The sequence below is a fragment of the Opisthocomus hoazin genome, chromosome 2 (assembly GCF_030867145.1).
Source record: "Opisthocomus hoazin isolate bOpiHoa1 chromosome 2, bOpiHoa1.hap1, whole genome shotgun sequence".
Taxonomy (NCBI): Eukaryota; Metazoa; Chordata; class Aves; order Opisthocomiformes; family Opisthocomidae; genus Opisthocomus; species Opisthocomus hoazin.
In genome coordinates, this window is record NC_134415.1 from 17,860,161 (window position 1) to 17,879,963 (window position 19,803).

The 19,803-nt window shown below is 48.6% G+C and overlaps 1 protein-coding gene across 5 annotated transcripts in view; it reads right to left on the reverse strand.

Moving 5' to 3' along the window:
- Positions 1-19,803, reverse strand: part of MDGA1 (MAM domain containing glycosylphosphatidylinositol anchor 1) — a 145,971-nt gene that overhangs the window by 10,206 nt on the left and 115,962 nt on the right. For 3 of the 5 annotated variants that reach the window (XM_075445710.1, XM_075445691.1, XM_075445722.1), the window contains 3 exons: positions 19,743-19,766; positions 12,593-12,745; positions 11,274-11,408 (listed from right to left, as the gene is read on the reverse strand). In XM_075445710.1, coding sequence (XP_075301825.1) covers positions 11,274-11,408; positions 12,593-12,745; positions 19,743-19,766 — 312 coding nt within the window. Of the gene's footprint in view, positions 1-11,273; positions 11,409-12,592; positions 12,746-19,742; positions 19,767-19,803 lie in introns of those variants that run through there. The other 2 variants (XM_075445701.1, XM_075445717.1) reach the window with 2 other exon arrangements.

The following is a 19,803-nucleotide window of genomic DNA, read 5'->3' on the forward strand; positions in this document are numbered from 1 at the left end:
TGTGGTTTAAGGAATTCAAAAAATGGAGAAAAAGATCTCCATGCTCCATAATGTTAAATTAATGCTTTCACAGAAGAACAAAAGCCCATCCAATATACAGCCAGCACGGAGCAGAGGGAGGGTACAGAGTCTGGTGTTCAGAAGAAAAGAATTGGGAGTCCCCGGGCTTTTCGCCAACTTCATGTCTGATACGTTATGCTGTCTTGCTTAATCCTGTACTTAAACATTTTGCAGGGGACGTGGGCAGACTATGTCCTTCCCTATAGAACAGATGGGGTGTCTGACTCTCAGCCCCAAGCCCAGCTGTGTTTTTACAGCCCCTGAATGCCACCACGGGCAGCAGCTCAGCTCCCACGTGCCAGCTTCCCACACCATTGTGCCACATGGCACCTGCCCACAGCCAGCGCCACAGTCACCTTGGCAAGTCACATCAGATCTGACCATGGGATCAGGCTAGGAGCAGGTTCCCTCTGCCTATCACCTGCCAAGTCACGGTCCCGCTTGCCTTCAGTCCAGACACGCAGCCTGGTAGTCACCAGGTCCTCAGTTTCCCCACACCTCCTGGAGACCTCCTGCCCTCTCAAGGCAGAGGCAGGCAGGCAGGATGGTGCCTATGACTCTCTCAGCTGGACATGTGCTTCTTCACAGCCCAGAAAAGCAGAAAACGAATGGCATCGTGAGCTGAGCAAGTCTCCAAACACCTGCACTCCAGCACGCGTCCCCCTCCCTCGCCAAGTCCGGCGGGGAGAGCATCCACTCAGCCCATGGGGACCAGGCAGCATCTGCAGAGCTCGCCCTTTGCAGCCTCAGCTCAGGGTACACAAACGCTTCCCCAGTGAGGCAGTCACTGACCCACCTCAGTGGGACTGGGAAGCACCCAGTAATCTCAGAGTCAATGACAGAAGGGACCTTAATGTGTGTTCCCTGCTTGCTTACAGAGAAGGCTGCTGCTTGAGCTGCCTTGCTGGTCACCTCGTCCCCTTGCAGCCCCAAATGTGCTGCCAGACCCTGCTCCTGCACGGTGATGCTCCATCATGAGATGGAGATCCCCCCTGGGGTTCATCCTGCCTTGCTACACCCCCCCTCTGCACTGGCATATGCAGCACGCTGTCAGAATGCATGGCCTAGCTGCAGAGAAGCTCCCATTTGCTCTGTGTCCTGTACGCCATGGTAATTCACGGTAACACTCCAGCTCCTTGGGTGACTCTCCATAGCCAGTATGTGTGATAATTGACAAAGTTTGTCTGTCCATACACCTCTTTACACAGAGATTTTTATCATGGGATTTCTCACCCTTCAGGAAATACCACCAGCCCCAAAAAGGAGGAATATGCATTACAAGAAAAACTATATACTTGTCGGAAATGTCTCCTGTTGTTTTGTACTCCAGACCTGCCTCAACATCTTGTCTTTATCCAGAGATCCTCGTAAAGGTTAAGGATGTGCATCCTTAGAGCATCCCCCCCAATCTCTCCAGCCTAAGAAGGAGAGAGACAGACGCAGCTGTGCAAAGAATTCCTCGTGGATGTTTTGAGCAGAACTCCATCTTTAGAGACTGAGATTGCACCACCCCTTATCTAGGGCTTACCCTTTTGCTCCTGCCAAGGATCCACTGTACAAAAACAGACACACGATGTAGCCTACCTAAAGTCACAGGGCAGGATGAGATAAATTCTAGTCTAATGGCAGTTTTGCAGCCTCTCCTTTATCCATCCAGCCCTAAAAAAAGAGTTATGACCTTTCCACAGCCAGTGCTTCTACCTGTGTAGTTCATCCTTGTCTTTCGGGAGCTCTCCAAGCAAGCCTGCAACAAAATAATCTACGTAAATGCAGAGGAGGCAGAAAATGGACCCTTCAGACAGCAGTATTGCCTTCCTTGCTGAGCATGAATAAACTAGACAGCTGGATCAAACCCTGGGTTTTGTCTGCTTAACAGGGAAAAAAAAACACTGTCAGTGGAATTGTGTTGGGAGGGAAGAGGTAGTAAAGGTACAAAGTGCCTGGTCAGGCAAAGCTGGTGCTGGTAGGGGAAGAAAACATGATTCCAGCAGAGCAAGTTAAGGGGGATTCAGGGGTAAGTTCAGAGCTGGTTCCTCACCACGGCCACAGCTGTGTATAAGTCCAGCGCTGCCTCTGACTCAGCCCCAGGCAGGGCAGAGGGACCCCAGGCACTCATCACTGAAACGGCCGCTGCCACCTTCGTTTCTCTGTGCAGCTCCTGACAAGCAGGATGGGACGTGCAGGTGGGGAAGCACTCGCAAAGCCCTAACTCCCCCAGTGCAAGGAGGGCAGCTTCTGTGGGCAGCAAAACAGCCTGTCCCTGATGCCTTTTTTATGGCCCTAATCCTCCCAAACACAGCACCATCTTGCTCTTAATTTAATGAACAGTTGTGGGACCATTTCTGCACCATTTCTGGTAGGCAGGTGGGGCAGGGGGACAGAAGGCATGCGAATTAGCCTTTATGGGGCATGTGATGCGGAAGGGGGGCTCCCCCCAGCTTCAGCTGCCAGGAAAATAGACTGCGCAGGGGCTTAGTATGTCCAGACAGGGCTCCAAAGGGGGCTCAGCGGGTGATTTGGTGGGGTCAGCCTCCTCTTTGTCCTGAGTAGGAAGACAGCCAGAGTTGGTCTTCCTCAGACACACCAACCTCTGTCTTCTCACCTGACCGCCCGCATCACTCACCGCTCCCCTAAAATTGAGCGCTGTAGATTAGAGTATCTAAATTAATCTCCAACCCCAGAATGGACTGTTTGGGTTATGGCCCAAAGGCCCTACAGAAGGTAGATGCCAGACCACGATTTCTGATTACAAAGACCTAGTCCAAGGCAGGACTTGAGACCTACTCTGGTGCAGGAGCTCTGAAGAAGAGCCTCCACAGGTAGCAGTGCTGGCCAGCCCATGGACAGGATCATTGCACTTGCTCTGTGCCTCAGGCGTGTGAACTGCGGCAGCCTGTCTTTCTCCCTCTCTGATGTTTTCTGGAGCGAAGCTGTCTGAAAGCAGCCAAGCAGCTCCTTCCCTTTTACTGTTCCTGTACCTGGTGGTCCCCAGAAGTGATTGGTACTACCTTAGGGAGGAGAGGCCAGCCTGGAGGAAAATGGGAGTACAAAGAACGTAGCAAGAAGGAGACCATGTGTAGGCAACTTTTCCCACCAATTCTGCAGACTGAAGTAGTGGAGTGAACCATAGTTGCTGTAAGGTCTGCTTGCTCCTTGTTCACCCTCTGTTTTGTGACATGCCCAGATGCCTCCAGGCAAATGCTCTCTCTTCTCCCAGCTTTGATAACAGACCCTTTCATCTTTGCCACCAGAGACAGCTGGGTCCTTTGCGCAATTCCTGCGCTCTGCTCTCAGACTGAGAGCAAGCACTGTGCTCAGCTCTCTCAGACGAGCTGAAACAGACGTTTGCTTCGTAGACACTGCCAGGTTTAAAAGAGCATGACAGCCAGAGAGGAGGAATCTGCTTGCTTCCCTTCTGTGGGCAGGCTTTGCAAAGACCTCAGCCAGCGAGGAAGAAGCCTCCCAGAGCCCCCAGAATACAAGTGGTGTGGGGGGAGAGTTGCTGACAAAAACCTTGCAGAAGCAGATGTACTTTTGCAGATGAAGACTGTCCCTGTCTCTTCTCTATCCTTATTAGCAACCTGTTTCCCCATCATCACCAAGTCTGTGGTCTCAGTCCCTGGAGCCAAGCACAGGGCAGCTGCATGGCTGCAGGGCTTGGAGCAGATGGGCTGTTTTAGTTTGATGCTGAAGGCAGTGAGACTGCAGGAAAGAGCAGCTGAGATCAGATATTCTTCCTGTTGAACTGAAGACTCCACTCAAAATCTGTTCTCTGGCCTCCTCCTCTGCCTTACCGAAGAAAAGGTGAGATGAATGTTTCAGGCCCGGGAAGCAGTTGGCTGCAGGAAGGCTGTTAGAACAGGCTGTGTTCCCAGCTTTGAGGCAGGATGCATTACAGCAAAAGACTCGGTTCCCATTTCATGCCTGGCTGTATTCTCACCAGAAAACTTCCAGGGGACTGGCTGAGACAGTGAGTCTCAAGTTCTGGGGTGCCTGTCATCTCTGCAGAGCTCTCTTTGGAAGATGTGGTCACTCCTCGAAGTAATGGTGATGACTGACACTTGTTGAGCATTTTTTGATTTTCTGGGAAGCATTTCAACATGTTACAAAATCGTGTCTTCTTGAAGTTCAAGAACAGATTGGGATGGTTGCACAAGTAGTGCAAGATAGTCGTGCACTTGAGCCCCTCAGCCTTTATCCTGTCAGAGCACCCAGGGGGGTCTCCAGATGTGCACTTGGAATGACCAGCTTCAGTCTCCATTTGTACAGTTATGATACTACTGAAATAGTTAATGGTCCATGGAGAGAACAGAAGAGTGACCTGGGAGTGCTAAAGAAGTAGTTGGATATGCACTGAGACCTCCCATTTCCTCTTAAGTATCTGTTAAGTTTTGTATAGCAATTTCAGGGTCTGAATAATTGATGCAAAACCTGATGTCTCAGGAGATGATCAGGTTGCAGTATATCCTTACAGCTACTCAACTTTGCACAAGGCCGCCGCTGTTGCTGTGAGCCAAGTCTGAATGGAAAGACGCTTTGTCAAGAGCTTGGAGGAAGGGAGGAGGGATCATAGCAGCTTCCCACCAGACGAGCAGCAGGGACTTAAATCGGGTGAGCAGGAGCAAAGATGATCTGTGGGGGTTCAGGCATCTGCAAATGAATTTGTGTCAGCAATCTGTGCCCCAACAACTTTCCCAACAAATTCTGCAGTAGGAATGTAGTCAGATCATAACTGGTAAGAGAGAACAAGAGGACATTTGAAGAAGGCAACAATTCAGTGGCTGGCTGCACTGTGAACTTGATTCAGTGATGCACTTTTAGTGAGCAGAAAGGAAAGGCAGGGATCAGTGCACCCAGATTCAAGGTACTAAGCAGAGTTCCTGCATCAACACGAGGACACATTATTCATGGAATAAAAATGAGATATAGCCAATCTGCATCTGAATACCTTTCCCTTCTTTCTGCGTCTTCTTCAGCTTTACCTAGCATGTTCCTTGGCTTAGAGATGATTCAGTCCCACATCTGCAAGCCATGTCAACCATGCTGTTGGGGCTCTTTCTAAGTAAATATGCAATGAATGTGTAGACACATAGTATTTAATGTATCCTATGAAGGTGTAGACAGCAAGAGTAACTGAAGGCAGTTCTCTGCCCTTCCTTATGCAGAAAGTTTGATTAGATGACGTATTGGTCCCATCTGGTCTTTATAATCTTTAAATCTATGGCTCTAATCCAAAGTTCTCTGAAGTCTTTAGAAAAACAATGACTTCAACGGTCTTTGGTTCATAGCCACAGTACTGAACCAACAGAACTTGAATGACACTTTACAAATATGTGGTTATCTTGCCAGGTATTTATAATCCTTGCTTATGATCATGGTATTTGACTAACTTCCCCCCAAAACAAGCAGATACTACCAGAAGAGACCACAGTCTATCCAAAGGGTCCATACCATAGCCCACAGGAAGTTGCTGGAAGTCTGCACAAAACATTAGTCATATACACATCTATTGATGGAAGAATGAATAAAGCCAAGAACCCATCTGAACAAGTGCAAACAGAAAGAGTATTTAAAAAATTGAATACATTTTTTCATTAAAAACTGTTCACTTAACTGTAACTGCAACTTGTTTTCAACAGCCTAGAGGGAAGTGAATCATACTCATTAGCAAAATCAGCTCAATCAATCCAGTGATGTAATCTCTACTGTGTAGAGTTACTGCACTGGAGATAACGGCATGGATTTCATGAATGATGCACTTCTATATAATGCAAACTTTATATATCCAACAGAATGCAGCTACCTGAAGGGTGTCACCTGTATAACTGTGTGCAGTAGCAGGATGCTCTGTTCATAAACAAGGCTTGGGTAGCAACACAGGAGCTACGATGTTGAATCTTACAAAAAGGATGTCTTCATGGTTCAGATTGCTTTTACATTGACATAGCTGGTACCTATCAATCTGTGTGACCTGACAGCTCTGACTACTGTCACTCATCAGAAACAAGATGCAGCCACATGGCATCTGTGCTACAACAGGCTCCTGACCGTGATCATTCACCATGACCTCTGAGACACACCTTTGCATGGACTGCATTATCTGAGTTGAAGTAGAGAAGCAATTCAGTTTGACAGGCCTTCCAGATCTGCATTTCCTACTCAGTAGGAAAGTGACGGTGGTGACACCACCAGTGAAAGTGGCCTGCCTACAACCCAATTACCTCTGTGAAACAGCTTATGGCTTTCTTGAACTTGGATGCTGCAGCAAGTGATCTGGTCAGGTCTCATTGCTTCTAGTGACTCAGAACCAAAACCCCTCTCAATTAATCCCAAGCACTGTTCCTCACAGTATCTTAGAATAGAATCAAGTATAGAATAGAATAGAGTAGAATAGAAATAGAAATGGAAGTAGAAATAGAATAGAATAGTTCAGTTGGAAGGGATCTACAACCACCATCTAGTCCAACTGCTTGACCACTTTTATCACCTCTCTAGGAAGCCTATTCTAGTGTCTGACCACCCTCTCAGTAAAGAAATATTTCCTAATTTCTAGTCTGATCCTCCTCTGATGCAGTTTTGAACTATTCCCACATGTCCTGTCACTGGACACCAAGGAGAAGAGATCAGCCCTCTCCACTTCCTCTCCTCAAGAAGCTGTAGAGAGCAATGAGTAGTTTACAATTTCATTGGAAGCTTCCCATCCTGATTACACATTGGCTAGACTTAGCTGGGGTGGTCAGATGAAGTCTGTGTCAGCACTAAGGTGGAACCACAGCTTCAGCTGTTGAAGGCTGAAGATGTTGTTGTTGTGTCAACACCTTCAGCTCTCCTTGAGTTTCATAGATGCTTGATACATGCCAGAAGATAAGCTTGTTCCCTGATTTCTGGGAGAGGAACTGGCCAAGACCGTGACACTGCTAGTGCAGAAAGGAGGCTCAAAGTGTGAAATTTGCAAGCCAGGGCCTCCAGACATTGCATTCAGTCAGGCCCAGCTCATAAAGCCCAGGACTTTCCAGTTTCACTACAGGAAACAGCTGAACAGTCCCATCTTGGGAGGTACCCCAGGGCAAGGAGGGGTCTGCCTTCTCCCCTCTCTGAGGCCGTATCTCATCATAAGCCTGCACGCAGAGAATAATGCTATTAAAAACACAGCAAACATAGCCTGAAAAGGGTCTACCAGAGAGCTCACAAATCAGAAGGAGGCTAAAAGAGTGCTGCTTGGATACATCCTCCATCACTGCTTGCATGTAGGTACCCGTGTGTGCAAGCAAACTCTTTGACCCAAGTGTTTTCCCCGTGAGCACAGTCACTGGCTCATGAGATAGGGAGCGACAGTGTTAGCAATCGCTGACGTACCGTGGGGACCACAATGGTCACACAAAAAGCTAAATCTACTGTGGCTGAAATTTCCTTGTCCCCTGAGCAACCTTCCTCCTGCGGTCTGACCATGAAGGTATCTCTTGCTGCAGGGCCTGTGAGAGCATCCAGCAGTGGACAGGAAGCTGTGCAGATCATAACCTGGTTACCACTGAGCCAGGAGACGTGAGATAGAGGTGGCAGGGAACTATGGTGGGAGCAGTCCATCAGGGACACTGCACCAAGCTGACCCCTCAAAGCATCCCCCTCCCAGGCAGCCCCTGGGAAGAGAGGAAGAAGAGTCTGATGGCTGAAGCAAGGACTTGAGGATCTCCTCCCAGGTGCGATGCTGACTCACCAAGCCAACTCAACAAAGAGTCTTTTGAACTTGGCGACTGGTCGCTGCCTGCCATGGCTAGCTTCCTCTCCTGGAGAAAGCAAGCAACTCCTTGTTTGATATAGCTGCACCTGCTGCAAGCAAGACACCCTCGTTCTTCAGTGCCTGGTGAGAACCAGATTTCTTCCCCTCCCCCTGATTTTTATGTTTGGGCTAACAGTATTGTAGGGCAAGGGGAAGGAAAACCAATGACCAGATAACTCCAGAAGAACGGGAATTGCCTCCAGGGAGCTCCCCTTCACCCTGCTCTCTCATCAGCTGAGAAATATTCAACATCGCCCTGCTCTGCTAGTGGCTGAATATTTTATACTATGGCTACAAACGCTCCATTTGTATTCTGTTTCTCTCTTTCGTCATATCTATTATAAACGAGTAGTGTCTGGCAACTCTCCCAGGGAAGATTTGCCTGGATGGCTATGGATATTTTATAGTCAAATTGTGAGAGTAAACCAGCTTTCAAGTTCTGTAGAGGGGGGAAAAAGGTAATAAAAGGGTTATTAAAAAAATAAATAAATGTCGGGGTTTTATATGGCTTCTTTTCATAGTGACAGAGCTTCAGTTTGCTCCACGATGGGCTGGAGCTGCTAGGAGAGGCTTGGGCTGGGAGATGTCCTCTTGCTGGCACTGTCTGCCAACAGGAGCAATCTGATACACTTTTGCTAAGTGCTACGGCTGGCTCAGCAGGGCTGGCATCTGGCTTGGTAGGAACTGGCTGGCACTACATGACCCAGGGGTTGGGGCCACATCTGCAGGCTCAGGGATAGCTGGCTATATGGGAAGCAAGACATGGCCCAGAGTTGTAGCCATGCCATATCTACCTTCGTATTGTCACATATGTGACACAGGTAGAAGGCCAGGGTCTGTCGCCTCATTTGACAGAAGTCGTCCTAGTGAGGAGCCCTGCATCTGAGAGGGGGCACTCTCCTCCTACCCAGGGCTAAAGAAGAGCTGAAGAAACTTGCTTTGCCCTCAGCCAGGCTGCCGCTTCCTCAGGGGACTCTGAGAGGAGTTCAGCCACCAATGGCATCGAGCCTGGCACCATCCGAACAAGCTAAAGCTCTCTGGCAGGGTTTCACAACCTCTGCACAAGCAAAACCAGCCAGGGAATAACCAACGTGCATCAGAAATGTAGCTCGAGCCATTAGACCTGCTGGTGAAACAGAGCGTGCCCCAGACGCGGGTTCGTTCAGGCGTGCGTAAGGATGAGGACAGCTATGCCAGAGTGCTGCCAGCATGGCAGCCAGGAAAAAGACGAAGTCGTGTAAGAGTTAGTAAGTAGCATAGCAGGAATGATGAAAACCAGACAATTTTAGGATTACTAGGCATTCTGATTTTTCCTGGAGAGGTCTCAATTTCATCCTGGTGCCTGGATATGTAGAATAGAAGCCAAAACAATTACAGAATATCATGACTGGCCTTAAAAGTTCAGAAGAGAGAGCAAATACAAGGCACTGAATTTCAATTTGCAGACAGCTATATTGTGGGTTCGCTAGACCAAGCCACATATTCCACAGCCCAAGAGAAAAAGAACCTTTTCTCATTTCTTTCACTTTCATTCTCTGACTCTATCTAGTCAGTCTAATTTTAAAATAATTTATTCACTCTCAGCCCAGCAGCACCCACCCTGGAAATCATCATATGGCATTAAAAACTCTGTCCACCTCGCACAAATTTATCAGCCCATTTCTGCAACAAGGGGAAAATGGGGAGCAGGCAGGGGCAGAAACAGTGAGTATGAAGGGAAAAATCAACGGATACAAAAGGTGCCTGAAGCCGAGGAATAGAAAATGGCACACAGCAGCTTTCTTAGGTCTTGGGAGTCACTGTATCTTTTGCTGTGGGCAATTTGTGGGTGGAGCAAGTAAATAAAGTGTTAAAAGGCTAAAAGCCAAAAACCCATAATGTATTGATTCCCTGGCATGCCCAGTCCGCCCCATCTCCAGACAGACCACCACATGAGAGCTGTAAAACAGAGCTCTCTTCCAAAACCTAAGCAAAGCTGACGGGCTTATACTTTCCCGGTGAAATGAGCTTGGAAATATGACACATAGCTGTATTCTAAAGGAAACACAGCAGGAGAGGGCTCCTCCCTCCACTTCTTTCCTTGCCAGTCTCCCACTGGTCTGGGCCACCCATCATTGAAATCACAAAGGATGAGATCCCTTTCCAAGCCTCCAGGAGAAGATGTGCAGGAATTAGGCAACGAGGCTGACTGACCACAACAGACCACTGCAGGGAACAAGGGAATTTGCATTAACAGCTGGACTCTGTCAGCTAAGCAAGACCAGCAGGTCCAGGAAAGCCTGGTGTGAACCAACGCTGACAGTGCTCTGCCTGAGCAACCCTCTGCCATCGGTGTGAAGGCAGCGTGGAACAGCCTGTCTGCACGGGGAATACAGGTGTGTGCAGACACCTCGGACCTAGCTGGACTCTGAGCGTGGACAGCAAACACAGGCCCTCAGAGCAAAGACAGAGATGGGGGCCTGCTCAGTGAACTGCAGCCCAGCTCTTACCACCCAGGGCCAACAGGATCAGGGTTTCAGCCTTGCCCCCACTGAGAGGAGGAGATTCCAGATTTTGCAGCTTAACCGCTCTGCTGTGCCACACAGGTGCAGAGGCGTAATGGCTGGACTCAGGAGCATGTTCCCTCCCAATGACATCAATGGTGCCAAGGCAGAGAGCTGTTAATTAACCCCGTTTATTGAAGGGCGGACACATTCCTGCCTGGGCCCTGATTTTTCAGTCAGGCTCCAGTCCAGCAGGTGATTAATAACCCAGTGTGCTGTGGGAAGAGTGTATCTATTATTCAAATTAATGAAATTATAATCAAGAGGTGACGAATTAGCAATTGCTCCTTGACTGGATATGGAAACTCATTAGTGTGCCAGGCGCTTCTGTGGTGCTTGCTGCACTCATAGGCTTACGGTTAGCGAGGAGGGAGTCGGGCAGAGCAGACAGCCCCTTGGCAGAGCTGAGGGAACATGCATCCTGCCCACCCCAAAATAGCTGCGGCCACCGCAGAGCCCTCTGGTCCCACAAAGCCCCTCCACCTCTGTCTCCTTGCCGACAGACAGACTGTTCACCTGGTGTCCTGCTGCCTAGAGAAGGTGGCTGTGGCTGTGAGCAGGGGAAACGTCTGCGCAGGAGTACAATGCCCTTTGCTGTGGAGGGTAGGGAGCCTCACGTGGAGGAGCAAGCCAGAGGAGGAGAGGTGATGGCTGACTGCAAGATGCTGCCCCGAGGATGGGCTGCAGCAGGCTCACAACCCTGACACTGCTGGGGTGTGGGTAAGGGACAAGTATCTGAAAGCAACAGCCCACCCTGGTGCTCCGAACACCTGAGTAGGACTCCCACCCTCCTGGATAGCTGGCTGCAGGCACAGCTGGCAGAGCAAGCGGCTGGAGGTCTTCCCTGACAGCCTGCTCTAGGCTGGGTTTACCCTTCCCTGGAGGGTACTCACCAATGTGCTTCCCGTACATGTGGTAGTAGAAGGAGACACAGTAATACTTGGCAGTAATGTTGTAGAGGGGGCTGATGAGCCGGGCTTTGTCTCCCGTCACCCGGGGTCGGGACGCCTCGATGAACATGTAATAACCTACAGAAGGAGAGGGAAAGGTGTGCAAAGGCAGTGTGCATTGGGCCTCCCTCACTGCAAGTGATGAGATGCCCGAGGCTGGGAGGCCGCTCCTCCTGTGAGAGACATGGCCCTGCTCTTCCCCCCTGCTCTGCACCGGGTCTGATCCGGGCCAGAGGCGCTTGCAGGATGTCTGCAGTGCCTCCCCTGCCGCTGCGCTATGGAGGGGAGAGCAGGAGGGACGCATCAGCAGACCTGCTGCGAGACCACGCAGCAGATGAGTCCCTGGACATGCACACACACATCTGTCTGGGTGCAAAGTTAGCCTTTCTCCTGCAGCACAAGGAGCCCCAGAGCTGACTGCACTGTGTAAGGAGAAAACCAGAAAGAGGAGGGAGAAACCTCTGCCTTAAGCAAAGGGAGAGAGGATTCAGTATATCTAAACAATATTGTTATCTAAAGAGAACAATACCAAAGCAGTTGTTAACAACCCAGGAAGGAACAGATTAGCTATTTAATGTTGGCAATGTTTTCAATGCTCGATCAGCCTGGTGTACTGAACACTAATGGGAAAAGCCATTTCCTTAGCTGGCCATTCGATGTTTCCCATTTCTTCTGAGTTCAAAGATTTGTGCTTGCATAGAAATTTACTTTCCTCATTAGAGAGAGGGAAGAGTAATATCCAGCTAAAATGGGAGCATGTACTCCATGAACAGCTAGCATGAGCAACAAACAACACCAGTGTCCTCCAGACAGAGGTGAAGCACTTGCTGTCGCCCTGCAGGCAGCTCCTGCCTGGTCTCTCATGCTCTTGCTTGGTACCCAGGAGATCCGTTTGCCTACCCGAGACCTTCTTTGAGTAAACAGCTGGCTAAAACCAGCAGGGCCATTTCTAGGTGTTAGAGATGTTCTCCTACTTGTTTATCCTTTTTTTGACTTCAAAACAAGCATCAAATGGGACAAGGGCATTAGGCAGCAGGCCATTAGCTGGTAACAAGAACTAATGCTCACACTATTCCTTTAAACAAAGTCGTGGGTGTTTTAATTGTGTGTTTAATGCCAATCAGTAAAACACAAATTAACTGCCTGCCCCCTGCACCCTGTGCGGAGGAGAAGCCTGTTGTGTGGAAAGCAGATCAGCACTTCACCAGCTCCCAGAGCCGTAGGACTCCTGACAAGCCGAAAGAAACCAGATGTGTGCCTACCCTCCGGCGTACCGCTGATGTCCGTGGGGGGCCCGGTGTTGACAGTGCGCTTGGGGTTCTGCGTCAGGGCGTTCTGCCGGGTCCAGTCAAAGTTGTCCATCTTGTCCTGCACGAAGCCACAGATCTTCTCGTCCTCAAAGCGGCAGGTGTTATCTGTGGGGAAGGGAAGGGGCTGGTCAGCTGTCGCTTTTCAAACCTCCTACCCAAGGCTGCCTGGCTGCTTGCTGCAAGTGTGACAGCACTGCTATGTCACCACTGCAGCTCTGTGTCAAGTCGCGGACAGACGGGCAGCCCCCAACATCAGGAGGAGGCTGAAAAGGAATATATACACGATTAGTAGGATTATGGAAGGGCTAGTCCAGGTTGATGGATGCAGTGATCTGATGAAACGGAAGAAGGCTATTAGGGCTAAAGAGAAAGAGAGATTCTGCTGGGAGGTCTGAGGGGACAAACGTAGAGGAGAGTGAAAAGAGCATTGAAGGAAAACAGACCACAAGGGCTTTTAAACCATAACAACCTGATGGCAGAATAATTTCTCCGAGAGAGGAAAAAGAGCCAGCAGATGACCCCCCCCTTTGGGCTACATATTAAACTAAACTACGACACACATGAAAAAAATCAGCTGTGAAGAAGAGGTCAGGTCAGTGCTACAAAAGTGTCATTTAGCTAAAGTACATCCAATTTATACCAGCTAAAAGGCATATTTGATATTGCAGCTTATGCTGGTTCCCCTAACAAAATAAGTTATGTAGGTAAAAGATTTTTATGTAGGATCAACCACATGTGCAGTAGGGCTCGGTTTTATTACTACCAGAAGACAGTTGCACCCTGAAGCAATATTGCAAGGTGAAAAATTGTGTGCATAGACATAACCCAATATGGACTTGCAGAGATTGGAAGGAATTGGACTTCACCAGGCTGAAGATGGTTCTTCATCTCTGACCTCTGTGGTAAAAAGGTAATTCTTGAGCCACAAAACCATAGGCCAATAAACCACTTTGCACTGCTGATACAGTAGAGAAGGATGGAGAAAACAGGGAGAAGAGAAAGAGAAAACAGGTCCACGACCTGATGTGAAAATTGCTTTGTGTTCTGAAAGGTCTGTGGGCAGAAACTGGAGCTGGAGCATGGGCTGAGAGTGTGATCTCCAACCTCGTGAGCGGCACAGACACAATAAGCACAGACCTTTTTACCTTATGTTTTCATATAAGAGCAAGGAGGTGTGCTATGAAACTGAAAGTCAAAGTACTTAAAAGCCATGAAAGAACACACACAGAAAGGTAAACAAGAGTCTTGCTAAGGGCTTAGGACATGCTAGAAACGTCACCCATGGCATGCTGGTGCGACATTCAGCTGTTTGGGGTTTACCCCCACACTGTTCCTGTTATCGTGCCCAGATGAAGAGAAGCCTAAATGCCTACTTGGGCTCCTGCACTCCTCTATTTTCAGTGGTGGTTTGCTCTGGTTCTTGGGCAGGAGGCTGCCCTAACATGAGTGACTATCAGGACGTGCATGAGAGAGCAGCGTCAGCAATCTATGGACTGGGTGCCAAGCATGGGATGGGCAAGGGAAGCTTTCTGCAGTGCCAGGGCCAAAAGCTCCAGACATGGTGCGTTGTGACAGTAGGAGCCTTACACACCTACCATGCACACCAAAATCTGCCTTCTTGTACCAGAGAGGAGAAACTACCCATGAAATGAACAGCATCTTGCCTCTGAGATGCTGCACCTCATGGTTCCTACCCTGCAGCTCAGGCCCTCTCATGGGGTCTCCACACTGTTGTTCCCCCTTCTTGCCTGTGTCTCTCCAGCATCCCACCAAAGGAGTGAGAAAAGAGGAGGCAACCTCCTGCTGTGGCCTGCAGAAAAGTCTGGGCACCGTGCTGCAAACCAAGGGCTTGGTTCATGGACCAGGGCAGCTGGGTTTTCTGTAAACTCAGCAGTCAATGTGGCTCCTGCGAGCTGAGCACAGCCATTGGGAGCTCGCCTGGGCTGGCCACTTAACTGCTGATTAACCCTCTCTAAGTGCTTTCCGTTCAATCCGCTCATTTCTAATTAGCATCCTAATCCAAATTAGGCACTGCTCTGCAGTGCCGAGCACAGGGGGCCACATGGCAGCTGGAGCCGAAGGAGGAGGGAGGAGCGGAGGACTGGGCAGATGCCTGTGGGGTCTGAGGCAGGACACCTACGTGGGATGGGGGGGGACCTCTTTCATCCCCAGCACAAGGATATGGAGGGGGAAAACGATGAGAAAGCAGCTTCTAAATTTCCTTCCCCAGCCCTCGTGGCTGAGAGAAGGGAATTTACGGCTGTACCAGACACCCACTGATCCTCAGAGGAGAGGCTGGAACCCACAAGCTTTCTGATGTTGCTAGGTTGGTCTAACACCCCAGTTTCTCTCCATTGCACCAAAGACAAAGATTTGCGTGGCTCCAGCTCACAGGCTGCCAGCTGCAGTTAGAAGACACAAGTTTTCTCTTACAATGGCATTACTCTACACAGCAGGATCCACTGTGATGGTCCTTTTGCAATCAAAGGGGCCAGGATGGTTTGCACCTCTAACCCTGTTGTCCACATGAACCTTTGGAGGAGAAAGGTGACATCTTTCTCCAGCACAAAATTCCCTTAACATACCACATCAGGTAGAAAGCAGAGCTGAAAGATGTAACACAGAGGTCAGCCAGGCAACTGATCGAGAGGGAGCAAACCCTTAGAGGATGAGGCACAGAAGCCAAATGAGAAGCTGATTAAGCAGAAAGCCCAAGCTCAGGTGGAGATCAGAACTATGCAAGACAAGAGGACTGAGGACAGTATTCCCAGCTTAGTGCCAAGGCCTTGTCGTGCCAGTTGATGAACTACTGTGCCTCATCTGTAAGAAGCCACACACACCCGTGGGAGGAGACTGCTCAGAGAAGGAGACTCAAAAGCCTCAAGAGAGCTTTTTAATGTCAAAACAGGGTCCTGTCCTGACTCCACCTTCTCCTCTCATTCAGATGCAGCTCCTTCCAGAAGGCAACACTTCTAGCAGAGAGCATCAAATAGAGCAGGGTCCTATGCACCACAGACACCACAACATGATCAGGCTTATGTGCAACACCATTTGCTGCACAGGAATTTATAACTACAGCACATTGCCTTTGCTTAGCTTGGGATCTCAAGGCACATTGCAGTAACTAATGAATAAGGCTTTTTAACATCTTTATGAGGTAGTGGTGCCTCTTTCTATACATCTCCTGCATTACACTGGGGAAACAGATGCACAGAAGTATAGAGTGACACATTTAAGATCACAGCAGGTAGTGCCAAAGCTGGAAACAGAACCCAAGGGCTCTGACTCCTGGTCCTTTGGTTTGAAACAAGCCACAGGAAGGCAAAGCTCTGGTGTTTCTCCAAGCTAGAAGTGGAGGTGCCTAGAATAACTAGATGTTCGGTGTGGTTTGGGACACTGCCAGCACATCACCTTTGGATGGTTATGAGCAAGGCTCACCAGGAGCAAGCTGACAGAATCAGCTGAAAAGCAAACCTTTAAATAACCTGCTGTATCTCAGAGGCCACAGCAGTGGTCTAACTGTTGACCTCAGCTGTGTGAAGCAAACCTGCTTGCAGACTCACATCATCTGCCAGGGATCCTGGCTCAGCACTGCGGCGCAAAGGAAGCTTCCCGTTTAAAAATTAAACAGTAGATTTAAATATTGAACACAGATGTTGTTCTCTGGATTGTCAGAGGCAAGGTGGAGGTGTTCCTCAAAGGCTGGAGTCAGTGCTGTCTTCACCAAACAGATTTCCTTGGCAGGCTTTGCAGTGGCGGCCGCTCAAAGTGCAGAGATGCTTGCTCCTGGTTATAGACACCTCCCTGCATTCCCAGGGGAGAGACCCTCTGCCATGGCTGTTAGCATTTGTTGTTGCTTTGCCTTCTTGAGAAACATAATGGAGGTTTTCATTTCAGGTCCTTAGGGGGAAGCCATCCCTGGTCCTGAAATTCTGGCTGTCAGATGAATGCAAAAAATAATAGTCCTATTCTAGCTGCAGACTATGGGTGAATAGCAGATGGAGCACACTTGAATAAAATTGCCTTTGTCATTTAGCTGTGGTCTGATGACTGAAACTGGCTTGGAGCATAAGGGACCACGCTCTGAGCCTCAGCTCTGTTGCAGACCTGCTGCGTGACCCACAGGCTATCACTTTCTCTCTGGAGATCAGTTTCCCCATCTAGAAGATTAAGACAATGAAAACTGTATTGCAACTTCAAAGTACGTTGGGATCTAAGAAATAGCATTCAATAGCCTTTTCCATGGTAAGCTTCTAAAGCATTTATAACCAGTAATGGAAGAAAGCTTCACAATACTGTAACTGGTTGGGTCATACTGGATTGCCATCTGCTTTAATATCTCCATCTGCGCCAAGGGGATAACACTATCCAGACAATCCTATCTGCCATCACGATACGAGGAATTGGTGGCAGTCACCTTTCTTAACCTTTGCGTTACACACATTCCTGTGGAATGGACACAGACTTGAGGAATCCAGCTCTAAACATCTCATTCCCACATCTTCGTACTGGGGCAACAAGCTCAGATTCCTCTAGACTATGAGGCATTGTCAGAGAAAGGACACACAAGCACTAGACAGTAAGCAATCAGCCAGGGCAATCTACAACAGCCAGCATCTGGTACTGATCACCACCCACTGCACTTGTCCATGATCCCAAAACATTTTAGCACCACGTACAGCCAGACTGCGGATATACAAGAAATAGTGTTGCTGCTCTGGAAGGGCAAGATGCACTGGCCAAGAGAAAAAAAACCCAGAAATCCCATATGCTACTTAAGGCTGCAAAATGCTACATCTGCTAGAACCAGGGAAACCAAACCATCCACTGCTGATGAGCTGGAATAGCTAGCGGGGCACCACTGCAGGGTTTGGGTTAGAAAGTGAAGGCCATATCCAAATGAAATTGCAGGGGAGAGGTAAGAAGGACAGAGCAGATTCCTCAGCACTGGAATTTAGTCATGACATTAAAATGATCAGTTATTCAAAAAGATCTTTAACGTAATATCTTAGAATTAAGATAATTCCAATACAATTTTTTAAAAGATAAATTCTGGTTTTTAGAACTAGATTAACTGATTTTGAAGGGTTACGGTCAGTCTTACTGCTAACCTCTAAATATCTGAAATCCCCAATGTCTTTTGTTCATTTCCTCTTCTTTTACTTTGCTTTTGCTTTATAGCCCCAGTACCTGGCTCTGTAATCATGCCACATGCATGCCTGCCCCAATGTCATTAACATCTTATTAGGCTGAGAGAGAAAATGCGTGAAGAAATAATTGTATTAAGTGACTCTCAGAGTTTGTAAATTAATCACCATTGTGCTTGCCCTTGGATCAGGCTGCCAGAGGCATTAATCATCTAATCTTTGCCTTTCACTCGAGAGCTCTCAATGTTTGCTCCCAGAATTTGGCTGGGCAGCCTAGCGTGAGCATACCTTTACAATCCTGTCCCAACCCTTTTCCTCCAGGGGTGGTGGCAGCAGGGAAAGTGGGAAAATAAGAGGGGGTAGCAGGGATTTCCATGTTACTGGGATGAGAGTCTGGGAACTGAGCTGTGGCCCAGAGACAGAGCTGAGAGCCTTTGGGCTCGTGTTTCACTGGCAGCAGGGCTGAAAGGAAGGGGCATCTCTGAAAGCGAGTGTGCTGGGTGCAATTTCAGGCAGTCAGTCTCAAGGTGTGAACTCACAGCCAAGACCCTGATGATTGGCCCAGGGGTCCCCATGTCCATCACAGGCTGGGTACCTCGTATCAAGGAGGATCCCCAAGTGCTGGGTTTACTGCATGAAAACGCAAGTGTGGCTGAGTTATCCTCCACCACAGGCAAATTTCATGTAGTCGTTCTGGTCTCAGTCAAGCTGCCAAAGCAACCCCAGGCGAACAGTCTGCAGGCTCAGTTTACAAAAAGACCCCCAAGAGATTTACACCACTTGGACTGAAGTTGCTCTGGCTTTACCAGCGATTTATGGTAAAAGCAAGTGGCAAAAGGCCAGTTTTTGTCACATCCTCCTGCAGGCTGAGATGATTGCCTCCTCCAGTGAGTACTGAGGGACACATTCTGGAGTGGGTCTCTGGCAATACGTTCAGTGTTTCCCAGTGAGTCTTCTATGAAGAATGTTTAAAGAGGATCAGAAAGTGGGGAAAAGCAAACCAAAGGGAATCAGGAATCAGAGACACAAAATCCCTCTGACAAGCTACTGCTCTCAGGCAGAGTATAGTTCATCAAACCATCCTCAGAGTGTGAACTTGCAAGAGTGAATGCCTCGAGGCTGCCCTAACAAGCTAACCCCATATACTGCTTCCTGGCTGCTGTTTCCTAATCCTGGCTTCTCCTTCTGACCGCTACCCTGCTGTGCAGCAGTAGCACTTGCTTATATAGACAGAGTAATAGATATAAAGACTGAATGCTGACTCAGCAACCGGAAACGGAGAAAGAAACAGCTGCACGGAACCATCTGCTCCCCATAGACCACCAGCAAGTAGTCTGTCTATCTGCCCAAGATCTTTGCCTGGGCTTATATCCAACAACCGAAGCAAAGGGACTTTGTTTCATCCTCTGAAGATCACTCCACCACTACTTCGAGCATGCTAGAAATCCTCTTTTATGCTCAGTGGGCACCATCATATCCTTCTTACAGGCCATCATTCTGAGACATTGTGCATTCTACTCTCAAAACCAATGGGAACTCTGGGTGCTCACTGAACATGGGCCTGCATCCTAGAAAGAATGACCAGAAGGTAAATAAGCAACTAAACAGCTATGACACTGGAAAGAAAGAAGAAAGGGACTGTGCTCAAGCAGTTTGCAAGAAGAACCACATCTGAGCTGGAGAATGCTCCATACCAGCCTGCAGAGATTTTAAGTGTCATCTTTCCTGGTCAGAAGAGAATAGGGGATATACATTCCTCAAAAACAGATATTTTGGGGAACATTTAACAACCTGCTTACTGGATGCAGATTGCTAGTGTTAGGGGGTGGGTGGGTTCAAGATAACGTCCTATCCAGTCACAGAGAAATCGGGGGTGAGTGGGAGGCGTATCTCTGGTGTGTCTCTCCTAACGTGTACTACATTCAAAACACAAATACAAAGGTCTCATTGCTTACCTGTTGGGTTGGGGTAGTTGATTGCTGGAAGAGGAAACAGAAAAACAAGTCAGAACAGCTA